The following is a 24043-nucleotide window of genomic DNA, read 5'->3' as shown; positions in this document are numbered from 1 at the left end:
CCTACGAACCCCGTGTAACATTTATCGGAAAAGAAGACTTAAAAACATCTTAATTTAAAGATATTTAGATATTTGTATTAGGAAATTTGCTAGTTGCAGAGCATGCAACATTTAATGCCATCGTTTTATGATTTCGTGCTTCAATTCAAGACCTTTGTGGAAGGATGACTTAAGACCCGCAGAAACCTCGCATCCAAATCCTGACAAATCCTAATTCAAGAACTGTGGGAATGAAAACTCCAAGCACACAAAAGTGAATTCATATTCAGCTTCTCATCAGTCGGTTTAATTCAACCCAGTAACACTGGCGAATATTGGCTTCATTGCAGAGGTAACATAACAGATGCCATGCTGGAATCTAATGACACTTGATGGTCCAACAACCTGCCATGTAAATCATCAGCCACACGTTTCCTCCTATTTCTCACCAGCAAAGACAGACATTAGTTTAATAATTGATCAGGAGGAAAAACACTCCATTGGCTGAACGCTTCTTTCAACGCGCAAACAAAAACAAAGTAAACTCTGACAAAGTCACGCGTTTAAATGCAATCTACGACACCCATCCCCCAAGATCCTACAACTTCTGCTGCCATGTGAATGAATGCCTCTGCTGAATTTATTCGTGACCTGCTAATGCATGCATAAAGAATGCAACGTTAAGAGAACATATCTTGACATCCCTGTCAGGTGTTGCATGCACATGCACAACAGGTAATACATGCTTATGCAGAGGCGATAAAGGCGTACGCGCGCCATTCCCTCCGGTTTTTGACAGCCCCGGTGGTTCCGCCTCAAGCAACCGTGCGAATGATTACAAATGCATGCGTTTCATAAGCATACCTCACTTTCCACGACATCGTGATACGCAGGCGGAGGATCAAACCCTCCGGTGCCCGTGCGCCCGCTGTTCTCGCCGTCTCCGCTGAGGCCGGAGCCCGGGGAAGGGCCGCTTTCCATCGGCTCGTAGCCGTATCCGAGTCCCGGGCTTTCGTTGGTGAGCAGCGCGACAGCCTCGTTGATGTCGTTTTTGGCCAGGCGCAGGGCTTTCCGGATGGCCACCGGGTCTGGGAAGCCCATGCATAGCAGCGTGGTCATATGCTGCTCCTCCTCTGTCTCCATCATGGAAGTGTGTCGATGATCGGGGCTTCAGTAAGAGGGCACACAGCACAGGCATCCGGCTGTGCACGCCGCCATGTTTACAGTCGGTGGTGCTGCTGGTATCCTGTCACGATGGATTCCCGTCACAGGCAGAGGGCAGCGGGGCTGAGAGAGGGCCACGCCAGGCCTGTGAAGCTGGCGACGCCGATGGCTCGCTAGGTGGGTGGAGACGGAAATACTTTTCAAAATAAAGGTAGAAAACGCATTCATAATAATAATAATAATAATAATACATGTGAATAATATTGTAAGAAAAATGCATGTATATAAAAAATGACTTTTAAAAAGAAACATGCGTAGCAACACAAGTCAATGAATAATACAAATACAAAAAAGAAGTAAATAGCCTACATTCATTCAACATCATGAAGTGTGAATGAAAATATATCCCTGATCATTAATATGTGTGTGAAAATTAGTAAAATATGACTCAAAGTGTACTATATAATACGCAATTATTTTAAAGAATTATTTATTGATCAGTTGTTTATTAAGTTTATTAGTTTATTACGCATCACGTGAGTGGGTTTGAATTTTAGTGAATTTAATGTAATCTGAAATTAATTATTCTAGGCTATATATATATATATATAAAGTGCTGTCACATCCAAAATAAAATTGCTAAAAGTTTACATAATATATGTGTATATCTATTATGTATATATAAATATACACACACACACACACACACACACACACACACATATATGTGTATATCTATTATGTATATATAAATATACACACACACACACACACACACACACACACACACACATATATATATATATATAGTTTATATTATATATAAATCTCAATATTTTATATATAATCAAAACATATTTTTCTTAAAAAAGACAAGATTAATGGAAAGAGTTTGAAGTTTGGAATTTTGTATTTATTTACGCAAACATTTTTGGTTTATTTTATTTGATCATTATTATTCTTTTTTTTTTCAATCTATAATAGTTGAATAATTCATAGCTGAACTATGTACGTTTCATCCTCCAGACCAAATTAATGGAAAGAGTTTGAAGTTTGGAATTTTGTATTTATTTACGCAAACATTTTTGGTTTATTTTATTTTATCATTATTATTATTATTTTTTTTCAATCTATAATAGTTGAATAATTCATAGCTGAACTATGTACGTTTCATACTCCAGACCAGTAGGTGGCGGACATGCACCTTTAACGTTGGTTTGCCAATCCGCCACAAAAAAAAAAAACTCGAGCGAAGAAGAAGAGTACTAATCCAATTTAGAATGAATCATTATTTTGAAATGCACTCGGCCGGAAACACATTTCATAGAAGCGCATTGTTCTTCGCTTCACTCTTTTTAAATTGCCAGAGTTGTCCCGCAGCCCCACCCATATCTCATTATCTGTATATGAAACATGTGTTTTTGACATATACTTTATTAATTATAACCCTTAATGATACACCTTTAGGTTTCACATTCTGTATTAAGGAACTGTATCTGATATGCATGTCAAAAAGAATATTACATAGAAGTAAGAGTAACAAATCTGACTACTTTGTCATTGTTTTCACATATTCTCGTGACGCTTCATAAATAAATCGTCTTATATCAGCTTCGTTTCACCAGATAAAAAAAAAAAAAAAAACTATTCGGTTTCATTTCACTGCATAAGAAAAAAAGACAGAAACGAGGAGTCACGTGAAACTGGTTCTGGTCATGTGATCATGTGAGCTGAAAATGGCAGCTACGGGGGAGGAGGCCGCAGCGATGGACAGCATCTGCAAAGCACCCGCTCCCCCGACCGACCTCAAGCTCACAGCCGAGCACAGGAGAGACGAGGCCACAAACGACGCGACAGACAACCCAAAAGCCAAAAGACCCAGTAATAACAGTAAGCTGCTTTTGTAAATAAATCAGCCTGTGTGCAAGTCACTGCAGCTTCATCTGTAGTAGTGATTCTCTCATGTTTCCAGTGCAGCTATTGGCCAGGTTGTGTTTGTCGCTTATTTTTAAAGCTAATGTTTTGGGGTGCTTGGCTTGAGAATGATGCGTTTTGTGTACATTTGTTACTAGACTGTGTCTGTGTCTCAAAACCCAGTAAACTGTCTACCTAGAGTGCACTTTGGGCATCAAATACATTTAGTGCTTAAAAATTCCGCCTAGGTAGGCAGCTCACTTGTTTTTTGGGACACTAAAAGTGTCTGCTGTCTGTAACAGATAACGGAGGTGTGGAGACTGCAGAGGAGGCCACTGAACCCGCTCAACCTGATATCAATGAGCTCTGCAGAGACATGTTTGACAAAATGTCAGTTTTCTTACAGGGAGAGCTCACCGGTAATGATAATAATAGAAGAACAACTATGAATATATTTCTCTCTTTTGCTATTTATATAGAACTTTGTGAGTCATTTCTGTTTCGTTTGCTCAGCAACCTGCGAGGACTACAAACTCCTAGAGAACATGGACAAACTCACCAGTCTGAAGTACATGGAGATGAAGGACATATCCGTCAACATCAGCCGCAATCTACAAGATCTCAATCAGAAATGTGAGAAATGTGGCGGCAATCTATAAAATCAACCAATGTATGTTGTTAATATGACATTAAGCTTTTTTTTTTTTTTCAACCAGATTGTCTTATCACAATGTTCGAAGTACACTTGTGTTTATTAACATCACTGTCATCATTGCAAGTGTTTATTTTTGTGATTTGCTGATAAGTGAGTATGCAAGCCATATATTGATTGTCTTAAATGATGTCTTAATTTTTGGCTTTAGATGCCAGTTTGCAGCCTTACCTGGATCAGATTAACCAGATCGAAGAGCAGGTTACGGCTCTGGAACAGGCTGCTTATAAACTAGACACATATTCAAAGAAACTGGGTGAGTACAAAGAACTCTGTGAAAAATGCTGGGAGCTTTTTTTTTTACTGTTTTATTATTTGCTTTTATATATTTGATTAAAAATGATTAAGGACACCATTAGGTTTGTCTGGACTATGAATTATTTTGATTGAACCTACCCTAAACATACTGTACAGAAAACTGAAGGCAAGTTGCTTGTCATGACAATAGGGTGCTGCAGTGATGACGTATTTGTGTAGGCCAACCCAAAGTTAGCATCCATCCTCCTGATTCCTTTGACAAACACCCAGAACGATTTTTCCATTGATGTTTGGATTATTGCTGAAAATAAGCTGTGTGTCCAACAAAAGTTTATGATTCTTGCACATTTTGTTCATCATAAACTTTGACCAATTTTAAAGCCTAAATACACTCAACGGAAGTACAAGTCTAAACATAGGCTATTATTGGAATAGTTTGCAAGAGCACGACTATAAACTCAGTAAGGCTATACAAGTGGACTAGTACCGTATTGGCCCGAATATAAGACGACCCCCCCCTTTTTCCAGATGTACCTTTTGGGAAAAAGGCTTTTTAAAAACCAAATCTTGTTTTTTCTCAGTAAAACACATGTTGTCTTCAATTATTTTCATATTGCATATTTTTCCTATTTAAATTTTTGTTTTGAGAGTACGGTAAAAACTGGTAAAATGTACCTACAATCACATTTAAAAAATATACACTTTTTGATATACCCAACACAAAAATTATAAACTTTACTAGATGTAGTTAGTTATTGCATCATCACAGTATTTGAAAAGGAACGTGAGGAGAGTGAGTCGCCCGCCGGGGAGTGAGTCGCCCGCCGTGTGAGGAAGGTGAGTCGTGGCAAACTCAGTAGCTCCTGGCAATAGTATAGTGACTTCCCGCAACAAGTTATGTCTTATTTTTGGACCGGAAGGCCCGCCATACTGTCTTACATTTTAAAAGCACAAAGGGAGTTTGGTCCCATCAGGCTAACGTGACAGTCACGACTCATGCAGCTGTAAGGTTTTCTTATTCTTGTTTTTACTCACGATCTTTACAACACGCATTACATTACGTATTTCATGGCACACTCGTTTTATGCATATTTGGCGCCACCTATTGTTGTGGGTGTATTATTGACATGTCAAAGTCTAGACCCTGAATATAAGACGACCTTTTTTTCCAGATGCATTTCCAAGAAAAAAAAACATTCTTATATTCGGGTCAATACGGTATGTAGATAAGTTTACCTCTTCGATATGATGATGTTTAATGTTACAAACTGCCTTTTCGGGACAAAAAAAATCACAAGTGGTTATTACTGGTGTATTTTATGTTGTAGAATAAAACATGACATTTTTTGAGCTTTAGTTCACCACAGATCTTATTTCAAGCATTTAACTAAACATCCGGTGGAAAAAATCCCAATGACTTCAGCATGATGGAACCGGAAGTGCTAAAATGCAATGCGTTTCTGGGTTTTGGCAGACAAAAATATGACGTCTCTGCTGCACTCTATGAAGAGAGAATCATGATGTAACAAAACTAGTTCATTTCCCATCACAATCAATAGAGCCGTCTGCTCTGTAGGCACCCACTTCAGATGGCACACACACACCCCTTCCTATTTTTGCTGTGCATCTACTTTTATTACCGTTTTATTTTTGCAGTTCAACTGAAATCAAATAATTTATGATTTACAAATCAAAGCACTTCCTGTATTTTATTTTTTATAATTTTAAATAAATTGACCATGCAGAACCAGCTTATGATATTTCTAGTTTTTGGCCTACTAATTCAATGAAATCATTTGTTTCTTTGTATGTAGATCTGTAGACAGTTATAGCAATACTCATATTATGTAAGACTGGACCTCTTGAAAAATGAAATACCCCTGAATTAATTAGTTAATTAGGACATTAGATGGCGCTATGAGACCAAAATAGATACTCTGCTTCCTCTAGTAAGAATTCTTAGACGGTAGTGAGCTCATTTTTGTGAGATTTAATATAACACTCCAATGTGTAACCGAATCACTTCTCAAGTTACCCATCTAGTCCTCAGAGATCAGTTTACTGGAAATGTGTATATAGGTGTCAGAGGGGTGTGTGGAAATATTTGTGCAAGTAATTGCCTCACAGACTGACGTCTAATGCTATGCTGTGCGTATGTTGTGTTTACAGTAATTACATCCTGGAATGCTGCTTGTAACGGTCACTTAAAAGCAAAGGAAAAGTAACTGAGCACAATCACTCATTAATCAATTCTTCCCCCGGTCCACGGGGTTTGCTGCCGGATTTATGCTGTTAGTGGGCTTCAGTGACGAGAGATGCTCATTGGTTAGTTCCTCACTCCCGAGGTCTCTGTTTCTTCAGTGTTTGTGTAAAACAAGTTAGTTTCAAACACAGAGCGTGTCTTTTACAAATTTCTGGCATATACAGTATCTAGGATTACCAGTCATATTCTGTTTGTCACAAGTTTCTCTGTTTGTTGTCCAAACTGGGTGCTACACCCTCCTGAATAGTTTTAACATTGTCGGGCAAATACCGGCCAGAGCAGCGTAGGTCATGGATACAGCCATGCATGTGGATATAGTGCTTAATCACAGTTTTTGACAAGGCTAATTATGAGCCCCTGTTCGAGTGGGTAATTATTGTTGAATGGCGCTAATGTTCTAGTTAATGTAAAGCCCCCGGGCTTTTAAGTCTGCTAACCTACGTACTTTGAATTACTGTCAACTCTGGGTTTCTGGCATTATTCAGGAGCAGCACATTGAGTAATATGTTAAAAACTATGTTTTATACACATGGGTTAACATATGATATATTATGACAGGCAGAACCTTTCAGTGACACAGCTCCAAAAACTATGAATTTTTTTTATGTTAAAGATATTTATCACACGAGCAGTGCTGACAGATTAGACGAACATCGCAATTCCGAATGTGATACTGCTTTTTAAAATGTCTTATATTTAATAATGCACAAAATAATGTTTGTCTCATATTTGTTCCAAAAACTGACCACGGTTAGGAAAACGGGGGAAGTTTATTACATGAAAGACAACCAAACCGCCAAAGACCACTCAATGGACATTAGGCAGCCATTTTTATTAGTTTACCTCTGTACAAATAATGTGTTTGTCTTATATTTAATAATGCACAAAATAATGTTTGTCTCATATTTGTTCCAAAAACTGACCACGGTTGGGAAAACGGGGGAAGTTTATTACATGAAAGACAACCAAACCGCCAAAGACCACTCAATGGTTTCTGTCGGGTCTGCCTTGTGAAAAAGAAGTGCGCTTCATTTTATTGTATGTGCACATCTTAAAAGAATATTTTTCAAAAGAACTACTTGCGGATAATATAATATAAATGAAATAATTGTGCTTACAGAGAGTATACTTTCATGACTTTCAAGTGTTTAAAACACTTAAGTTCCCTTTTTTAAAGTACTTAAAAGGCATGTAAAGTACTTGATTATAATTATAATTGTAGTGTTATTTGATATTACATTTAAGTTAGTATATATTTTAAATGTACTAAATTGCAACTTCATCATTACAAATGTGTACTTAGAAATGTAAATACATGACATTTTCAATTTCAACAGAAGTTTAATTTACATAAATGCTAACTTTAACCAGATTTCAAAGACAACAGACGTATTTATGAAATTACATGTAAAAATGTACTTACGTCCCACTTAAGTGGGCCAAAATGTTCAACTAATTGCATTTATTATAAATTTAAACATTTTCATTTAGCCTAATTGTAAATAACATGTAATTAGTTTGCACTTCTAGCACATGAATGTTTTTTTTTAACCTTGAAATATCAGCCTTAAAATCATTCTGATGGTACTCTTACTTAAAATAAGGTGAATATCTTTGGGGGGGGGTTTTTTCTTTCTGTTTTCAAAACGTCCGTATCAAGTTTGCTGATGGGTACAAAATTCCGCAAAAAGGGCAGATTGCTTTACGGCAGCAAGAAATGCACGTGTACAGTTTTTTACTGTAATTACTACAGTAAATTCCACTAACTTAAATGTAGGGGGCTCAAAAGTCGCAAAGATATACTAAATGACACTTGCTCAGTATTTTAGTTTTTTAAAGCATAGCCCATTATTTCCGTAAAAAGTAGGCTACTTTTTAAAAAAGTATGCTAAAGTTTACTTTTTCACAAGAGCTTCCAAAGCAAGTTGAGCAATCTCTTCTATTAAGAACAGGACACAAACACAAATAAAACCCCTCAAAACACCTGGGAAAAGAAATGCAATTCTAAGTAAAGACAGAAGTAAATTAAAATAGGCCACACTATAAACTAGAGCACACAGCCTTTAACAAAGTACAGAAATTAAGATCCAAGATAGACTTTCTTTGATAAGAAGAAGTGATAAAGAGCTCCTTGGAATTGTGTGGTGGGGTGTTTGAATTTATGGTGAAAGAAATTCCTGGTTTTCCTCTGGGAATGCTGAACCCTACGAGACCACAGGAGACTGCTTGTGCTGAAGTAAATAAACATACAGAAATCTAAGTCCTTCCCCCGGGAGCCCGTGAGGAATTGTGTTTGCGAGTGAGTGAGTGAGCGAGGCAGAGCGTGAAATGTTTAAGAGTTGAGTTACTGGACGGATCTCTTTCATATCTTTCTCTGAATTGCAGTGAGTGAGAATTTGATGGATCGACTGGAATGTTTTGTTTTGGTAGCTTAATCCACTCACAAACATCCTCAGGTGCTGATATCTGCTTCAGAGCCATGGTTATTTGTGATACTTTATTTAGACAAACTCCTCCAAACTGAGGATCATATTAATGATTCTTGGATGCTTTGACAGAATAACAGCAGCCGTTTGTCTTCATGAAGTTTTACGAATGATCGGAAGCCTATGGGTTTTTTTCACCCCTTTTATTATTTGCCAGGTGAAAATTGTAATTTGATCACTGAGAGACATAATATCACTTTTGTCCTTTGCATAAATGAGCTACAGGCCGAATTTTCGGTAATAGTGCAAACACCAATTAATATGCATTAAGTGCATGTAGTTATTACTCAGTAAAGTACTCCGTAAAACATCCAATTGTATTTAAAACATACAGGCCTATTCATAATACAAGATGAAGCACTGAAATGCCATTGTAGCTCCTTGCTCTAAATGCCGCTTTTGATTTTGAAGGCCTCAGAATATCTTTCCCTTAGCACTGACCCACAGCTGGATCCCTTCGGCAGCAGAGAGTGGATTATAGGAGAGGATATTGGGATACTTTAGACCAGAACCCAAATGCTCTTCACACTAATAAGAAGCAGACTGCAGTTCTCCAGCAGCCCGGTCACTACCCCTGCCTTCCCTTGTCACACACAAGCACGCAAACAAAACTACCCTCGTCCGATTTGACGTACAGTGTTGGGGCTACGGTCTCCACGCTCTGCTGCAGTAAACCCCATCAGCAAGGGCTTCATATTGCATCCCTCCCACCAGGCCAGAGTAATCAAAAACAGCTGCTGTGATTAACTGGGATCTTATGCTTTTGCCTTATTAGCTTTTTTTTAATTTGTAATAACAGCTGGATCCCTTCGGCAGCAGAGAGTGGATTATAGGAGAGGATATTGGGATACTTTAGACCAGAACCCAAATGCTCTTCACACTAATAAGAAGCAGACTGCAGTTCTCCAGCAGCCCGGTCACTACCCCTGCCTTCCCTTGTCACACACAAGCACGCAAACAAAACTACCCTCGTCCGATTTGACGTACAGTGTTGGGGCTACGGTCTCCACGCTCTGCTGCAGTAAACCCCATCAGCAAGGGCTTCATATTGCATCCCTCCCACCAGGCCAGAGTAATCAAAAACAGCTGCTGTGAATAACTGGGATCTTATGCTTTTGCCTTATTAGCTTTTTTTTTATTTGTAATAAAAAAAAAAAATCTCATTCAATCTCCCTGTCCATCTGTCTCTTGTGCATGATATGAATTACTCAAGGTTTCCTATCACTCATATAAGTGATAAATAGATAAGCATGCTTTTTTAGCCGCAGAGTAACAGAACATGCAGACAGGCCCGTTCCTGGATGATAGTGACCGAAGGAGACAAACGCACATTCAACACACACAATCATTCACACAGAGGGCAATGATTACATTGCTTTTGGTTGGCCTAAATACTTTGGAATGCCCAAACTAGTGTCAGGTCTTATACTGTGTAGCACATACTCTTACTCAATACTATGCAGAACAATCTGTTTGCAGATTGGAGATATTTCATCGTTAGCAATGTCTATGGCATAAATGATTTTAGTTTATTGAATATTGCAATATTTAATTTTGCAACAAGAAACAACGAGGAAAAAACAAAACAAAAATGCTACCTGACAGTGAGGACACATCAGTGTTTTAAAATAAATTAATTCATTTATTCACTTAGCCACTTATTTAGTTTCTTAGTAAATCATTGATGTTGTTTTTTTGTTGTTGTTGTTTTAAAAAAAAAGGTTAAAATAATGATTCAATCACTCTCTTCTGATGTCTGTCACTTATGTAATTCATGAATAAATCAGTGTCTTTAAACAAATCGGTTGCGTAAATGATTCAATTAATCACTCATAATGACAGTCACTTGTTTTATTCCTGAATAAATCAGTACTTTTGAACAAATCGGTTTAGTAAATGATTCAGTTAATTACTAATAAACACAGTCATTTGTTACATTCCTCAAATCAAATTTTGAACGAATGGGTTGAGTAAATGATTCATGAAAGGACTCACTTGTCTCATCAAAGTCACTTGTCTCATTCCTGAATTAATTAGTCCTTTTGAAAAGAAAAAATGGGTGAATGGATTATTCATTGACTCATAAAGTCATTTGTTATGTTGATGAATGTATTAGTGTTTTGAACAAATCAGTTGAATTAATGATTCAATGACTCACTCAAAAAGACAGTGACTTGTTTTGTTCCTAAATGAATCAGCGTTATGAATGAATCGGCTGAATGAACATTCAACAACTCATGAAGAGATATTAAATAGTTTAATTCCCAAATGAATCGATGAATGATTCAATTGATCACTCATGAATTAATTGAATTGAATGTGTGTGTGTGTGTATATATGTGTATCTTCAGTTAATCATTGAAGACTTATTTATTTGGTTACTGAATTAATCATAATAATGCCTGCAGAAAAAGTCAAATCTCCATCACATGGAACTAACCAACACAGTTAAGTAGAATGATACAAACAGCCAAAATGATGTTAGCAAAAGTAAATTTGATCATCAAAGTCACTTGTCTCATTCCTGAATTAATTAGTCCTTTTGAAAAGAAAAAATGGGTGAATGGATTATTCATTGACTCATAAAGTCATTTGTTATGTTGATGAATGTATTAGTGTTTTGAACAAATCAGTTGAATTAATGATTCAATGACTCACTCAAAAAGACAGTGACTTGTTTTGTTCCTAAATGAATCAGCGTTATGAATGAATCGGCTGAATGAACATTCAACAACTCATGAAGAGATATTAAATTGTTTAATTCCCAAATGAATCGATGAATGATTCAATTGATCACTCATGAATTAATTGAATTGAATGTGTGTGTGTGTATCTTCAGTTAATCATTGAAGACTTATTTATTTGGTTACTGAATTAATCATAATAATGCCTGCAGAAAAAGTCCATCACATGGAACTAACCAACACAGTTAAGTAGAATGATACAAACAGCCAAAATGATGTTAGCAAAAGTAAATTTGGTAATCAATGCATTGCTGATAATGGCCATCACTACAGATACCGCCACTGAGCAGCTGGTTGGCCTGCTTCGGTTGTTCATTCCATTGATCGTCAGAGATTCAGAGCTCGTGTTTTATGTGGTTTTGAGCTGCCTGTAAATCTCCTGACACAATGGACACCACGGCAAACGTGTCTCAGAGGGAAGACGCAAGCTGCCCTCTCAGGGCACATTTCATTCCTTCTCTCCATTCACAGCTCTTTGCATGAGGTGTAAATCAGGTCCTCAGAGACGAAGCCATGGGTGTTCAATGACCCATTAATGCAGCTGCTCTGTTCCCACATTAACAAACCGCCCAGGTTGTTTACTTATGCATATGAGCCCAAATGAGAGGAGAATACTTGGAAATGCCCTGAGCGTCTCTCTGATTTGACTGTCATGCAGGTTCTTTATCTTTGCAGTGAAGACATCTGGTAGTCATTTCTCTAACCAGGCAACAGATGGTTTACCCAGAACCTGTTGCTGCAAACCTTGGCAAGTCAAGCAAACTAATGTTGATATAACGCAGGGCATGGGGTGTAATCATATATGATACACGTAATAATACACAACAACGTGATCCTCTACAATAAACTTTAGGTCAGAGTTGGTGAGATACTGCACACTGAAATTTCCCAGAATTCTCGTCATGAGCTACTTCAGAAAGACTAACAATTGAGCTTCCAAATATTTAGATTTAATCTTGATTTCTGGGTCCAGATTTACCACAGCCAACACTGATTTTGCTGCTTTTAATCATGGTGACATTGACGTGTCAAAACACTCAGAGTTGCTGTCGTCACAGGCAGTATAAATGCAGGAAAACTGTTGCTGCAAACCTTGGCAAGTCAAGCAAACTAATGTTGATATAACGCAGGGCATGGGGTGTAATCATATATGATACACGTAATAATACACAACAACGTGATCCTCTACAATAAACTTTAGGTCAGAGTTGGTGAGATACTGCACACTGAAATTTCCCAGAATTCTCGTCATGAGCTACTTCAGAAAGACTAACAATTGAGCTTCCAAATATTTAGATTTAATCTTGATTTCTGGGTCCAGATTTACCACAGCCAACACTGATTTTGCTGCTTTTAATCATGGTGACATTGACGTGTCAAAACACTCAGAGTTGCTGTCGTCACAGGCAGTATAAATGCAGGAAAAATAGAAGAATAAAAATGCAATCTGGTACTATATATATATATATATATTTTTTTTAGTAAATGAATACATTTCAATGAACAACTTATGAATTGTGAAATATATGTTTTTTTTATACAGTAAAAATGTTAAAATAAATGGTTTAAATAAAAAAAAATTCAATTTATGAAACTATTTCTACAGATAAATACATAAATATAAGATAAGACAATGTTCAGACCATTTTTTCCCCACTTTTGAAGACAAGGGGGAATGAATTCGGTCTCGAATGTGCTCACATTCATAAAACATTTATAATTTAAATCAATATACATGTTCTATATTAAAATTGAAAATAAATTATTTAAATTAATATTTATGTTCAAAAGTCCACTGAAGGCAACCTGATGTGAACCTTATCTGTCTTGGCCCAAGCTCCACATATTACAGATAAATACATAATCTGATGATATTTAAATCCCCCCCCCATGTGACAACAAGGGCCTTGATTAATTCTGCCTCTAATGTGCTCGCAAATATAAAAATGTAGTAACTAAATAACTAATTAAATAAATATTTACAAGTTATTTTTTTTGTAATTTATGACACCTTTTCTATCGATAAATTCATAATTAAGTATATAACTTGATGTTCAGACCATTTTTTCCCTTTGTGACAACAAGGGCCTAGATGAATTGCAAATTATAATGTGCTCATATTCACAAAAACACTTCTAATTTAAATTTAAAAAAATAATAATTTAAATTCAAATAATTATACATAATTTGATAATGTTCATACGATTTCCCCCATTTTTTATTAATCTTAAATGTGTTCAAAAAAAAAAAAGTATACACTATGTAACTATAGGCATGTAGCTGAGAGTGGGGAGAAAGTGAGAGGTGCTCGGGAGGTTTGATGAGTATCTGGTTTCTGCCTCAGTGCCAGCGCATGGCTCAGTTCCATTGTGTCTGGCTGAATGAAGGTCTCCCAGGAAAACTCAGTGTTAGAAGGGGCCGCTCACCAGAACTGGATTGGATGACTTTATCTTACATGTTCATGTTGTTGATTTGTGTGCCTCTGTCAAGACCAGGTTTTATTTGCTGATTTAGGTAACGTGAAACAGTAAGGAGCGAAGTGCCACACATAAACACACACACAACTTGCCCTAGTATTAATCATGCAGTGCCCCATATAACGTGTGTGCTTTGCATGATTGCAGAGACGTCTATGATAAAATGATGCAACAAAGTTTAATGAAGTACATGCGGCGCCAGAAGCCTGTGTCCCAGACCTCGCAACAACAACCACATGCAGCAACACATCTCCACAAGTACATCTGGATATACAGTGGGTACGGAAAGTATTCAGACCCCCTTAAATTTTTCACTCTTTGTTATATTGCAGCCATTTGCTAAAATCATTTAAGTTAATTTTTTTCCTCATTAATGTACACACAGCACCCCATATTGACAGAAAAACACAGAATTGTTGACATTTCTGCAGATTTATTAAAAAAGAAAAACTGAAATATCACATGGTCCTAAGTATTCAGACCCTTTGCTCAGTATTTAGTAGAAGCACCCTTTTGATCTAATACAGCCATGAGTCTTTTTGGGAAAGATGCAACAAGTTTTTCACACCTGGATTTGGGGATCCTCTGCCATTCCTCCTTGCAGATCCTCTCCAGTTCTGTCAGGTTGGATGGTAAATGTTGGTGGACAGTCATTTTTAGGTCGCTCCAGAGATGCTCAAGAACAGAACAGAGTTGTTGTGAAGCCACTCCTTCGTTATTTTAGCTGTGTGCTTAGGGTCATTGTCTTGTTGGAAGGTAAACCTTCGGCCCAGTCTGAGGTCCTGAGCACTCTGGAGAAGGTTTTCATCCAGGATATCCCTGTACTTGGCCGCATTCATCTTTCCCTCGATTGCAACCAGTCGTCCTGTCCCTGCAGCTGAAAAACACCCCCACAGCATGATGCTGCCACCACCATGCTTCACTGTTGGGACTGTATTGGACAGGTGATGAGCAGTGCCTGGTTTTCTCCACACATACCGCTTAGAATTCTCACCATCTTGGAGTCCTTGGCTGCAATATAACAAAGAGTGAAAAATTTAAGGGGGTCTTAATACTTTCCGTACCCACTGTATGTATGCTGAACAAGGATGCATCAACAGCATGCAAAACGTAAAGTTTACATACACGCTGCTTTAGAAACATAATTTTTTTTTAAATTTCTAATATTAAATATATTTGTATACTTAAATTCAATCCTTGAAAGATGTTCAGAAGATCAACCGGTTTTAAGCAAAGTAGGGTGTACATATGGAGGTGATCTAACCTGATGTTCAGCCAGATGTAAATAGAGGCTGTCTCTCTCTCTTCACATCTCCTCCTCCCATCTCTCTTTCTCACTCGCTCTTGGCTTAATTAAGTGATGAGAGTCCTGAGATCAAAGACAATAATATGTCACTCATCACAGCCAATCCACACGCTGGTGCAGTCTGTGTTCACTAAAGCAGTGTTAATTTTGACAGCACATTTTGATTTAGTTTTAGTCCTAGTCTTTTGACTAAAATGCCATTTAGTTTTAATCATATTTTAGTCATCTGAATTGTTTTTAGTTTGTCAACTAAATCTACAGTAAATTTAGTCGGCTAAAATCTAATGGGTTTAGTTACAGTGCATTTATTAAGCATTTCTCTAAAAATGTCCAAACTCATATAGGTTTGATATTAAAGGGGTCCTATTATGCGCTTTTACAAAGCCTTGATTTTAACACTCGTTGCCTTCTCTAGTGCAGCTCAACCAGGTCTCGTCCCATTCGTCAATATTTGTGATCTCACAAATCCTGGAAAATATGCGTTTTAGTCCAAACGATTCGTTCATTGTAGTTTTTGAAAAGTGATTTCTGTTAAAGGGGTCATATGATGCGATTTCAAGTTTTCCTTTCTCTTTGAAGTGTTACAAGCTGATTGTGCATAGATACGATCCCTGAAGTTGGAAAAACTAAAGTCTCAAAACCAAAGAGATAAAGAATATCAAAGTTAAGACTCTGCCACGCCCCCCTAAAACGGCTCGTTCTAACACGCCCCCACATATCTACCTCACTATGTGGAAATATTTGCATAATGCACCCAAATGTGCACGCAAAGAAAGAAGGCGTGGTTTCAGTAACCGCAGTTAGTGTTGAAGCAGCATGTCAGGGAGACGCTGTGTGTTTCTAGGCGAAAGCAAAAGCACTTTATTTGGCCTTCCGAAAGTAGATGCATTTAGGAATCTTTAAGATTACTTACAACAGAACAGCAATGCATTTTATGGACGACCGTTTCGTGAACCTAGGAGAGGAGGTCATTCTGACTTTGCTATGACAATCTGGCGCTTCTGAATCAGCTGCTGTTTTGTTATTAGTTTAAGTATTTGCTATTGACTGTTCAAACGCGGAGTTTTGTGCATCGTGTGTGTGTGTGAGAGAGAGAGAGAGAGAGAGACACATCACATCACATCACAGTGGAGTCAGCTGTCTTAACCGTGGCTTGTGTACTGCAAACACATACCAGCTTCATCACTGTGTCCGTCACGCGACTCTGTTCCCCTTTCGGGCTCTGTCTTTACATTTATTTTGAAAGATGAAGCTCGCGATTATGGTAAGGGGCGTTAACATTTACCAATCATTTTAAGGGCATTCGGCCAATCACAATGCACTGGGTCAGCTGGCCAATCAGAGCAGACTCCGCTTGTCAGAAGGAGGGACTTTGTAGAAAACGAAGCGTTTGAGAGAGGCGGGGCATAGAGGGACCTACAATAATGTACAGTATTTGAAAAATAATGTGTTTTTTTTACTTTAAAGCATGTCAACATATTCTGTTACACCAAATAATGATCTTTAAAAAAGTATCATATGACCCCTTTAAATAAAATATCTCCTTTTGAATTGGACTTTGAGCTTTGTAACTTTGCACCTTTTTTTATGCTCAAACAGCAACATTTCAGACTAACTAAAGTTGAAAAAGTGAAAAAGCATAATAGGACCCCTTTAAGGTTTTATCATGATAGACACCGATTTAACTGCGGTGACACAACATGCCTTTGTTAAAATTAAATAAAACCACTTCTCATAAAGAACAAGAACATGGTCTTTTTTTTATGAAATACCAATGGTTATATAGGCCAATTATGCATTGTTTATAGCAACTTGTTTAACATATTCTTCATTATTTCAAGCAGACATTTATTTCTATAAATAAATTTAGATGAATCTTTAGGACTACTAAAGTTTTTCAGTCAAGAGCAGTGCGTGATTTTCTGTCTCTCTTTTGTTGCTTGATTAACATCAATGACTCGGACAATAGCAACTAAATTAGGCTGCTATCCCTTTAAAACCGAATGCACAGCTGCAATGAACTGATGCACGTTCTCCCTACTGTTTACATTCACTTAAGACGTAATCAACTGTGTTTACATGAATACTTGTCAAAACGGACAATTCAGCATAATTTTGTGTGTAATTCTCCGTTCGCAAAAGAGTACTCGCGCGCTGTGAGACGCGCTTTCTGTGCGTGTATGCTTCAGTGTCTGCGCTCAGAAAACCAGACCAAATTGAGTTCTCTCTTGCGTCGTCAGATTTATCCATATGTCTGCTCTTCTCTTACTCCCACATATTGACATTTTTTAATGTTTTATGAGACGTGCAGCAAGTGTATGTTAGCTAATGTCCCGCCGGTTCATATGTATGCATCTAACCTCCGAACCACGCAGCAGATTCGTTCTGAATGAAATCGCTTCCCAAATCGTCCCTCCCAAACATTTTCATCTCGTTTTTATTCGTTGACGAAAATGTCAATAAATATTCGTCATAGTTTTTGTCATTCAAAAAGAGTTTTAGTTTATCGTCTCGTTGTCGTCAGTGAAAAAAGTCATTGACAAGGATTATGATGAAAATTATTAATCAACGAAATTAACACTGCACTAAAGCATGTGTGTAAGTAATGTAATGGCAGAAGAATCAAAGACTTGAGATTTTCTGTGCCAAATACATACCGATATTGGAAAAGGCTCCAGTAACATTAAGGAGGGCAAACAGGAGGAGGGTCAGCACACAGAAGGAGACAACACAGGTAAATATCCACAACATAGAGGCTTTAGAGGAGAAAGCGATGATCACAGGTAAGTGATAATAGTTCTGTTACTCTAGCTGAGTCTTAGCAGAGCAGTAACACTGTCCTTGATTTGCCGGTTCGTGGGGAATCCAGAATACTGAGCAGATGACTGAAGATGAAGGGATCATAAAGCAGATCAGGTAAGCTGATGCAAGAAGTAACAAGAAGACCAGACACAGGTAGTGATGGGAAGGTGGCTTTATACTGTGGTTGATTAGTGTAGACAGGTGAGGAGAATCAGAACTCTGGTGATTGTGAATGAGTGGAGCTGAAGGATCTAGCGTTGCTGGTGACTCCGTGAAAGAGGGCAAATCTGCATCATGAACTCTAAGAATGAATAAAGTCAGTTTCTCAGCGAGTTGTGAGGGGGAATGCTGGGAATACAACAAACACATAAGGAGATACTCCTGCACATAAGCATAAACACATACTGACACAAACGCAAATATAAATGACCTTCAAACAAAATCTAACTAACATGATTTGACTTGCCATGGCAGGACTTTCTTTGGTAGAGGAACAGTTCAGTCATTTTTACTCTTAACCTCTTCTTTCTCTATGGAACGGAAAAATTCTGAATGAATATTTATCCAGGATTTTTCCCTACAGATAACTTTACTGTTATATTTACTTTTCCAGCATTTACTCAATCAAAAATACAGCAAAAACTGTAATATTGTTACATTTTCTTATAAATTAAACAGCTTTGTATTTGAATATATTTTAAAATGTAATTTATTCATGTGATGGTAAAGCTGGATTTTCAGTAGCCATTACTCCAATTTTCAGTGTCACATGATCATTCAGAAATCATAATATGCTGATTTAGTGCTTACGAAACATTTCTTATTATGATCACAATTGCAAACTGTGCTGCTTGATATTTTTGTGGAAGCTATGATACTTTTTTTAAGGATTTGATGAATGGAAAAATAAAAATAATCTATTGTATGGCTGACATTATCTTCATTTGATTGATTCAATGCAATGCCTTAATTATTTTTTTTTCTTTCTTTATATATATATATATAAATATATATATTCCAAAATGACTTTCAAGGACTTTCAAAATCACAACATTTCCATATATGAGACCCAACTATGGTACTTTTACAGCATTCCCAGACATGGTTATGCTGTGCTGCTTCCCAAAATCCCAAAGGATGGCATTCTGTTGCGCCGTGCTTAGGCTTTACTCTTCCAAGAAAAGGGGCTCCTGCACACAACTTTCTTGACCTAAATAGCAGTTTTCTATGTAAAAGGAGAGCAAGGCCTACACTGTAACATATTGGCATTATTCTGTACCCCTCCAACCCACAGTATCGGCTCCGCAGACAATCATTAAACTGCAATGTGTGCTGGATTACAATAGTCCCTCAATCGTCATTGTAATCATAGGGCATGAAGACGAAGGAAATGAGGCCCATTGGGGTAAAAACTCTTTTAGTACAGTGCTGTTGTACTAAACACAAATACCTTACTTTGTAGGAGTTAAGTATTTAGTTATCTATACACAGCCAAGGCTGCTCTTTGCCTGCTCAAAATTAAGTGTAAAGCCAAAATGCTGCATAAAAGGCCAACTAAATTATAGCTGCTCTGACTCATCATACAGTTGTATTTGCTATGTAAATGCATTCATGCCACCTCCAAGCAGCATTAAACAGACCGTGTAAAGATACCTAAATACCACTTCAGCAGCACTTCTGTGCCACATTTTCCCCCCTCTAAAACCATTTAAAATCAGACTAAAGAGCACCTGGCCTTCAGAGGAAGAGCTATGATAAATAAATAAATAAATAAGACAGATGTCATCAGGGGGTATTCTGTGAATTACAACATTATTATAATGGGGGAAATGAGCAAAATTTTAGTACAGTTATGCAGTTTTTTGTAGTATTTTAATTTTAGTAGTGTTTTAGTATGCAAGTTAAAATTCTGTAATGTGATGTGGTCGCTACCAAAGCATTACTGTCACTACCGAAACATGGGATGTTTTGTCAAAAATAAAGTATACTGATTTATCAATGGTGATGTGATAGTTTTTGGTTCAATGTATATTCAAACTAATGCATCATTAACCTTGAAATCAGTATGATCAACATTTTTCCTTTTACAAAGAAACGTTGGATTCGAAATACAAAAAAATCTCATAAATTACACTTGAAATATTGTTTAAAAAATTTAATTGTTATTGATTTACCTCTGAAATAAAATTCATAAAATAGCAAAATATATATTTACAATGTAGATGTAAGCAAAATCTTGATAGGTCAATATAACCCTTCTAATTAAATTATTATTAATGCGTTTCGGTAGTGACAAATTTGGGGTGAGGACACATATTCCAAAACTTTCTGAAAACACAATATGAGAATTAACTGCATAATTACTAGAAATGTGTACCTTGGACATTATACAATCTGCATACATACATTATACAATTTTTGACTTTGGACCAATTATGTAGAATGGCCCATAAATGTGCTATTACATTGTAATACCCTTTCCTTCGAGGAAAAGACAAAAGGTCATGGGATTACTTCATGAGAAAAACATTTAAGAACATTTTGTCATCTATTCATACACTCCAATCATACACTTATTCATTTAGCATAAATGTCCATCTTTTACTACAACTTAAAGACAGAAATGTAAGATATTTTATTCAATTCCATTTTCAGAGATTCTTGACTCCCCTTAAATAAACGTAAGGCATTTAAGCATTTGAAATGCTAGGTTTAAACCAATAATGTGCAGATTAATATATGAATTATACATGTAGAATTAAATATATTTGTTCTTAATTGTTAAAGGCATTGCTTACCACTTGCATATCAAACTGATAATTCTCTAAAAAACAAAAACTAACATCTCCCATACCTTTTGGAAAACTAAACAGAATATTTCACCTTACAATCAAGAGTTGGTAAAAAACTGTGAAGTCAACACTGGTAAGTCTTTACACCAATTTACAAAAGTTGACTATTGTATGGCTGGCTTGCAATATGAGATGAAAAAGGAAAAAGGTAATAATTATTGTTGTTATTGAGATATCAACTGTCTGCAAAGAATCACAATATATACAGCTTGACATTTATGGACATGTAAAATAAACACTATCTCTTTCCAAAAACGGTTTTTTTTTTACTAGTTTAACACATTTAAGCACTGAAGTTATGTAATAATGCTTTCTAATTCATACTATAACTATGGTACAGATGCCCTCTAAATGGCATATATTTATATTAAACAAAAAAAAGTTTTACATGTTGCAAATTAATATTTGCCCTTTTTGACTTCTTACGACATCTAATAAATTCTAAAGTGTAATAAAACATCTTACAAAATGGATTAAGATATAAGGAAAAATAAGCAAGACTTAATTTGTCATATTTATCACCGAGTTGTACCTCCACAGTCCAGGCTCTGTACAGGAAATATAGCATGTGCCATGAGTCCATATTTTCTCCATGATTTTTAAGTTTCACTATCAGGCACCAGGGGATTGACCTCATCACACCCCTGACATCTCCTCCCCTCTTGCCTGAAAGTAGCCATGAAGAGGTAGAGTTACACAGAACTCGCAGGAAAAGATGAAGCTTTAGTTTTCTCATGTATTACCACTTAAATCAAAATTTCATACATGTGGTTCCCCCATTACTCACAAATTGTTGGCCGTGCTCACTTGAGAGATTTTGTTTCTTCTCCTTAACCTTGTCGACTGCGCACTTTGTCATGTGCAGGAACAGAACCTTGGTGGAAACTGCAATTGTCATGAAACAGTTGCAGGAAAATTACATTTTTGTGGATTCACAGTCTTGTTCGACAGAACGAGGAGGCTGAATCGGTGCTCAGTGAGATTATTGATGTTATAAAGAGTTTTCCATCAAGCATCAAAGCAGGAAAACACCTGAGGAAATACACACACACACAAACAACCCAAAACGGCACAGAGAGGTCCAGCTGAACTAGTATTGCCTACACAGCTGCGCTTTCCCATGCAAACACAGCAGTCCAGTGCGGTTTCAAAATAGTAGCATTTATTTAAAATAGAAATCTTTGGGAACAATGTAAAAGTCTTCTTAACTGTCACTTTTGGTCAATTTAATGCATTTTTGCTTAATAAAAGTAGTCATTTCTTTAAAAAAAATGTTGATACAGGTAATGAGACACATTCTGCTTGGTCAATTCCTGCATATTTTGTATTGCTGCATTGATTTCATAGTGTGCAGCCAAGTTAAATTTGTAGTTTTCTTGATCCATTTATATTAGGATTTTATGAACTATTTTATAGCTTTTTATTAACCAAAATTGGACGTACAAGAATCCAGATCCAGACCAACACAGATGGTGAAAATTTATTTGAACATGAAAAAAGTTCTCCATAAAAAAGCCAAAAAAATCAGTTAATGTGTAACGGTATCACAGCCATTAACCACAACCACCTACATTGTATTTGTGTTCCCAATATGAATGTCTGTTTCTTTTGAATTATATGTGATTATAGCCATACATCTGTTTTTTTTTTGCATCTAGCTCCAGGCTTCTTGGCATTTTCTTCTATTCTGTGAAACCTGAACAAACCCCAAATCCTCAGAGCTGCTCTCACAAGAGTGTCCAGCTCTGTTATACAATACACAAGAAGTTCACTGGAAGATTGCTTAGCTAGAGATTACAATAAACAAGCTCTTTTATGGTTACATTTATTTATTCTTCTTACAGATGGTGATACTGCAACTCTGAACTTTACACAAATTCCACATCCTGCTGCCGTTATGGAACCAGATGGTAGTGATTTATTGGCTTATCAGATAGGCCGATGCTCCAATGCTTCCTTCTATGGACAAATTATAATGTAACCGCTTTAATATCTCTCTAGCACACAACCAGTGTGAATGCCAAATCCATTTGACTCACCCTCACGCCATCCAAGATGTAGATGAGTTTGTTTCTTCATCAGAACAGATTTGGGGAAATTGAGCATTACATCACTTGCTCACCAATGGATCCTCTGCAGTGAATGGGTGCCGTCAGAATGGGAGTCCAAACAGATGATAAAAACATCTCAATAAAGTACGAGTAAACAATCCATAATAACGCTTCCCCCAGTGAAAAAGTGCATCCCCTGTTGTCCACATTAATATCCACAGACATATTTTTTAGAACTGTTTTGGTATATTTTCACTTATAAACAGTGCTTGATCTGTGCATATTTCTCTCCTGATTCAGACGTAACAGCTTTTTCACTGGAGAAAGCAGTATTATGGATAGAGGACTCGTATTTGAAAAAATATGATGTTAAAAATGTCTTGATGGATTTGTTTATTACAAACATGCAGGTTTTTGCTTCACAATACATTAACTGATGGACTGGAGTCGTGTGGATTACTTGTGGATTATCGTGATGTTTTTATCAGCTGTTTGGACTCTCATTCTGACGGCACCCATTCACTGCAGAGGATCCATTGGTGAGCAAGTGATGTAATGCTACATTTTTTCCAATCTGTTTTGTTGATGAAACAAACTCATCTACATCTTGGATGGCACGAGGGTCAGTACATTTTCAACAAATTTTCATTTTTGGGTGAACTATTCCTTCAAGGCTTTCGTAGGCATGAAAGTTGTTCTATGCTTATTAATGGAGTTTGGTGTAGTTATCTTATCAACATGCTAACATCAACCTATTATTCAACTGTATGTCGAGTCTCCCAAAAGAATAAAAGAATCGTTTACTGGAAGCGGAATCAAAACAAGAATGATTCCTGAGGATTCCCATCTTTACTAATATCTGATGTTGATGCAGACCATATTACGGATTTTTGTTTGACTGTTCTTTGATTCAATTATCCGAAGCGGCTTGTTAGTGAATGTTGTTTTAAGACAATGTTATTTTACTGCTGGATCAAACAGTTTGTGATTCTAGTGCTAGATGAAAGACTGAATCCCATCTCTTTACACAGTGGA

The 24043-nt window shown here is 36.8% G+C and overlaps 1 protein-coding gene and 2 long non-coding RNA genes across 3 annotated transcripts; 2 read left to right on the top strand and 1 right to left on the bottom strand.

Annotated features, from left to right (window-relative positions):
* Positions 1 to 272: 272 nt before the first annotated feature.
* On the bottom strand, positions 273 to 18047 carry LOC107566149 (uncharacterized). The gene is made up of 3 exons (XR_001606472.1): positions 17961 to 18047; positions 15262 to 15366; positions 273 to 1316 (listed from the first exon to the last, which is right to left on the bottom strand). It is a non-coding gene; the product is annotated as an uncharacterized lncRNA (long non-coding RNA).
* On the top strand, positions 2780 to 4261 carry LOC107566147 (biogenesis of lysosome-related organelles complex 1 subunit 2-like). The gene is made up of 5 exons (XM_016251521.1): positions 2780 to 3033; positions 3360 to 3476; positions 3571 to 3690; positions 3921 to 4025; positions 4218 to 4261. Exons 1-5 carry the CDS (start codon positions 2880 to 2882, stop codon positions 4244 to 4246), a joined length of 525 nt encoding a protein of 174 aa, XP_016107007.1. The 5' UTR covers positions 2780 to 2879; the 3' UTR covers positions 4247 to 4261.
* Positions 14920 to 18329, top strand: LOC107566148 (uncharacterized). The gene is made up of 3 exons (XR_001606471.1): positions 14920 to 14930; positions 15237 to 15239; positions 18126 to 18329. It is a non-coding gene; the product is annotated as an uncharacterized lncRNA (long non-coding RNA).
* The last annotated feature ends 5714 nt before the right edge of the window (positions 18330 to 24043 follow it).

Source organism: Sinocyclocheilus grahami, unplaced genomic scaffold, assembly GCF_001515645.1.
Source record: "Sinocyclocheilus grahami isolate Dianchi unplaced genomic scaffold, SAMN03320097.WGS_v1.1 scaffold1051.1, whole genome shotgun sequence".
Classification (NCBI taxonomy): Eukaryota; Metazoa; Chordata; class Actinopteri; order Cypriniformes; family Cyprinidae; genus Sinocyclocheilus; species Sinocyclocheilus grahami.
The sequence above is the reverse complement of the archived record's forward strand: the minus strand, read 5'-3'. Positions and strand labels throughout refer to the sequence as shown.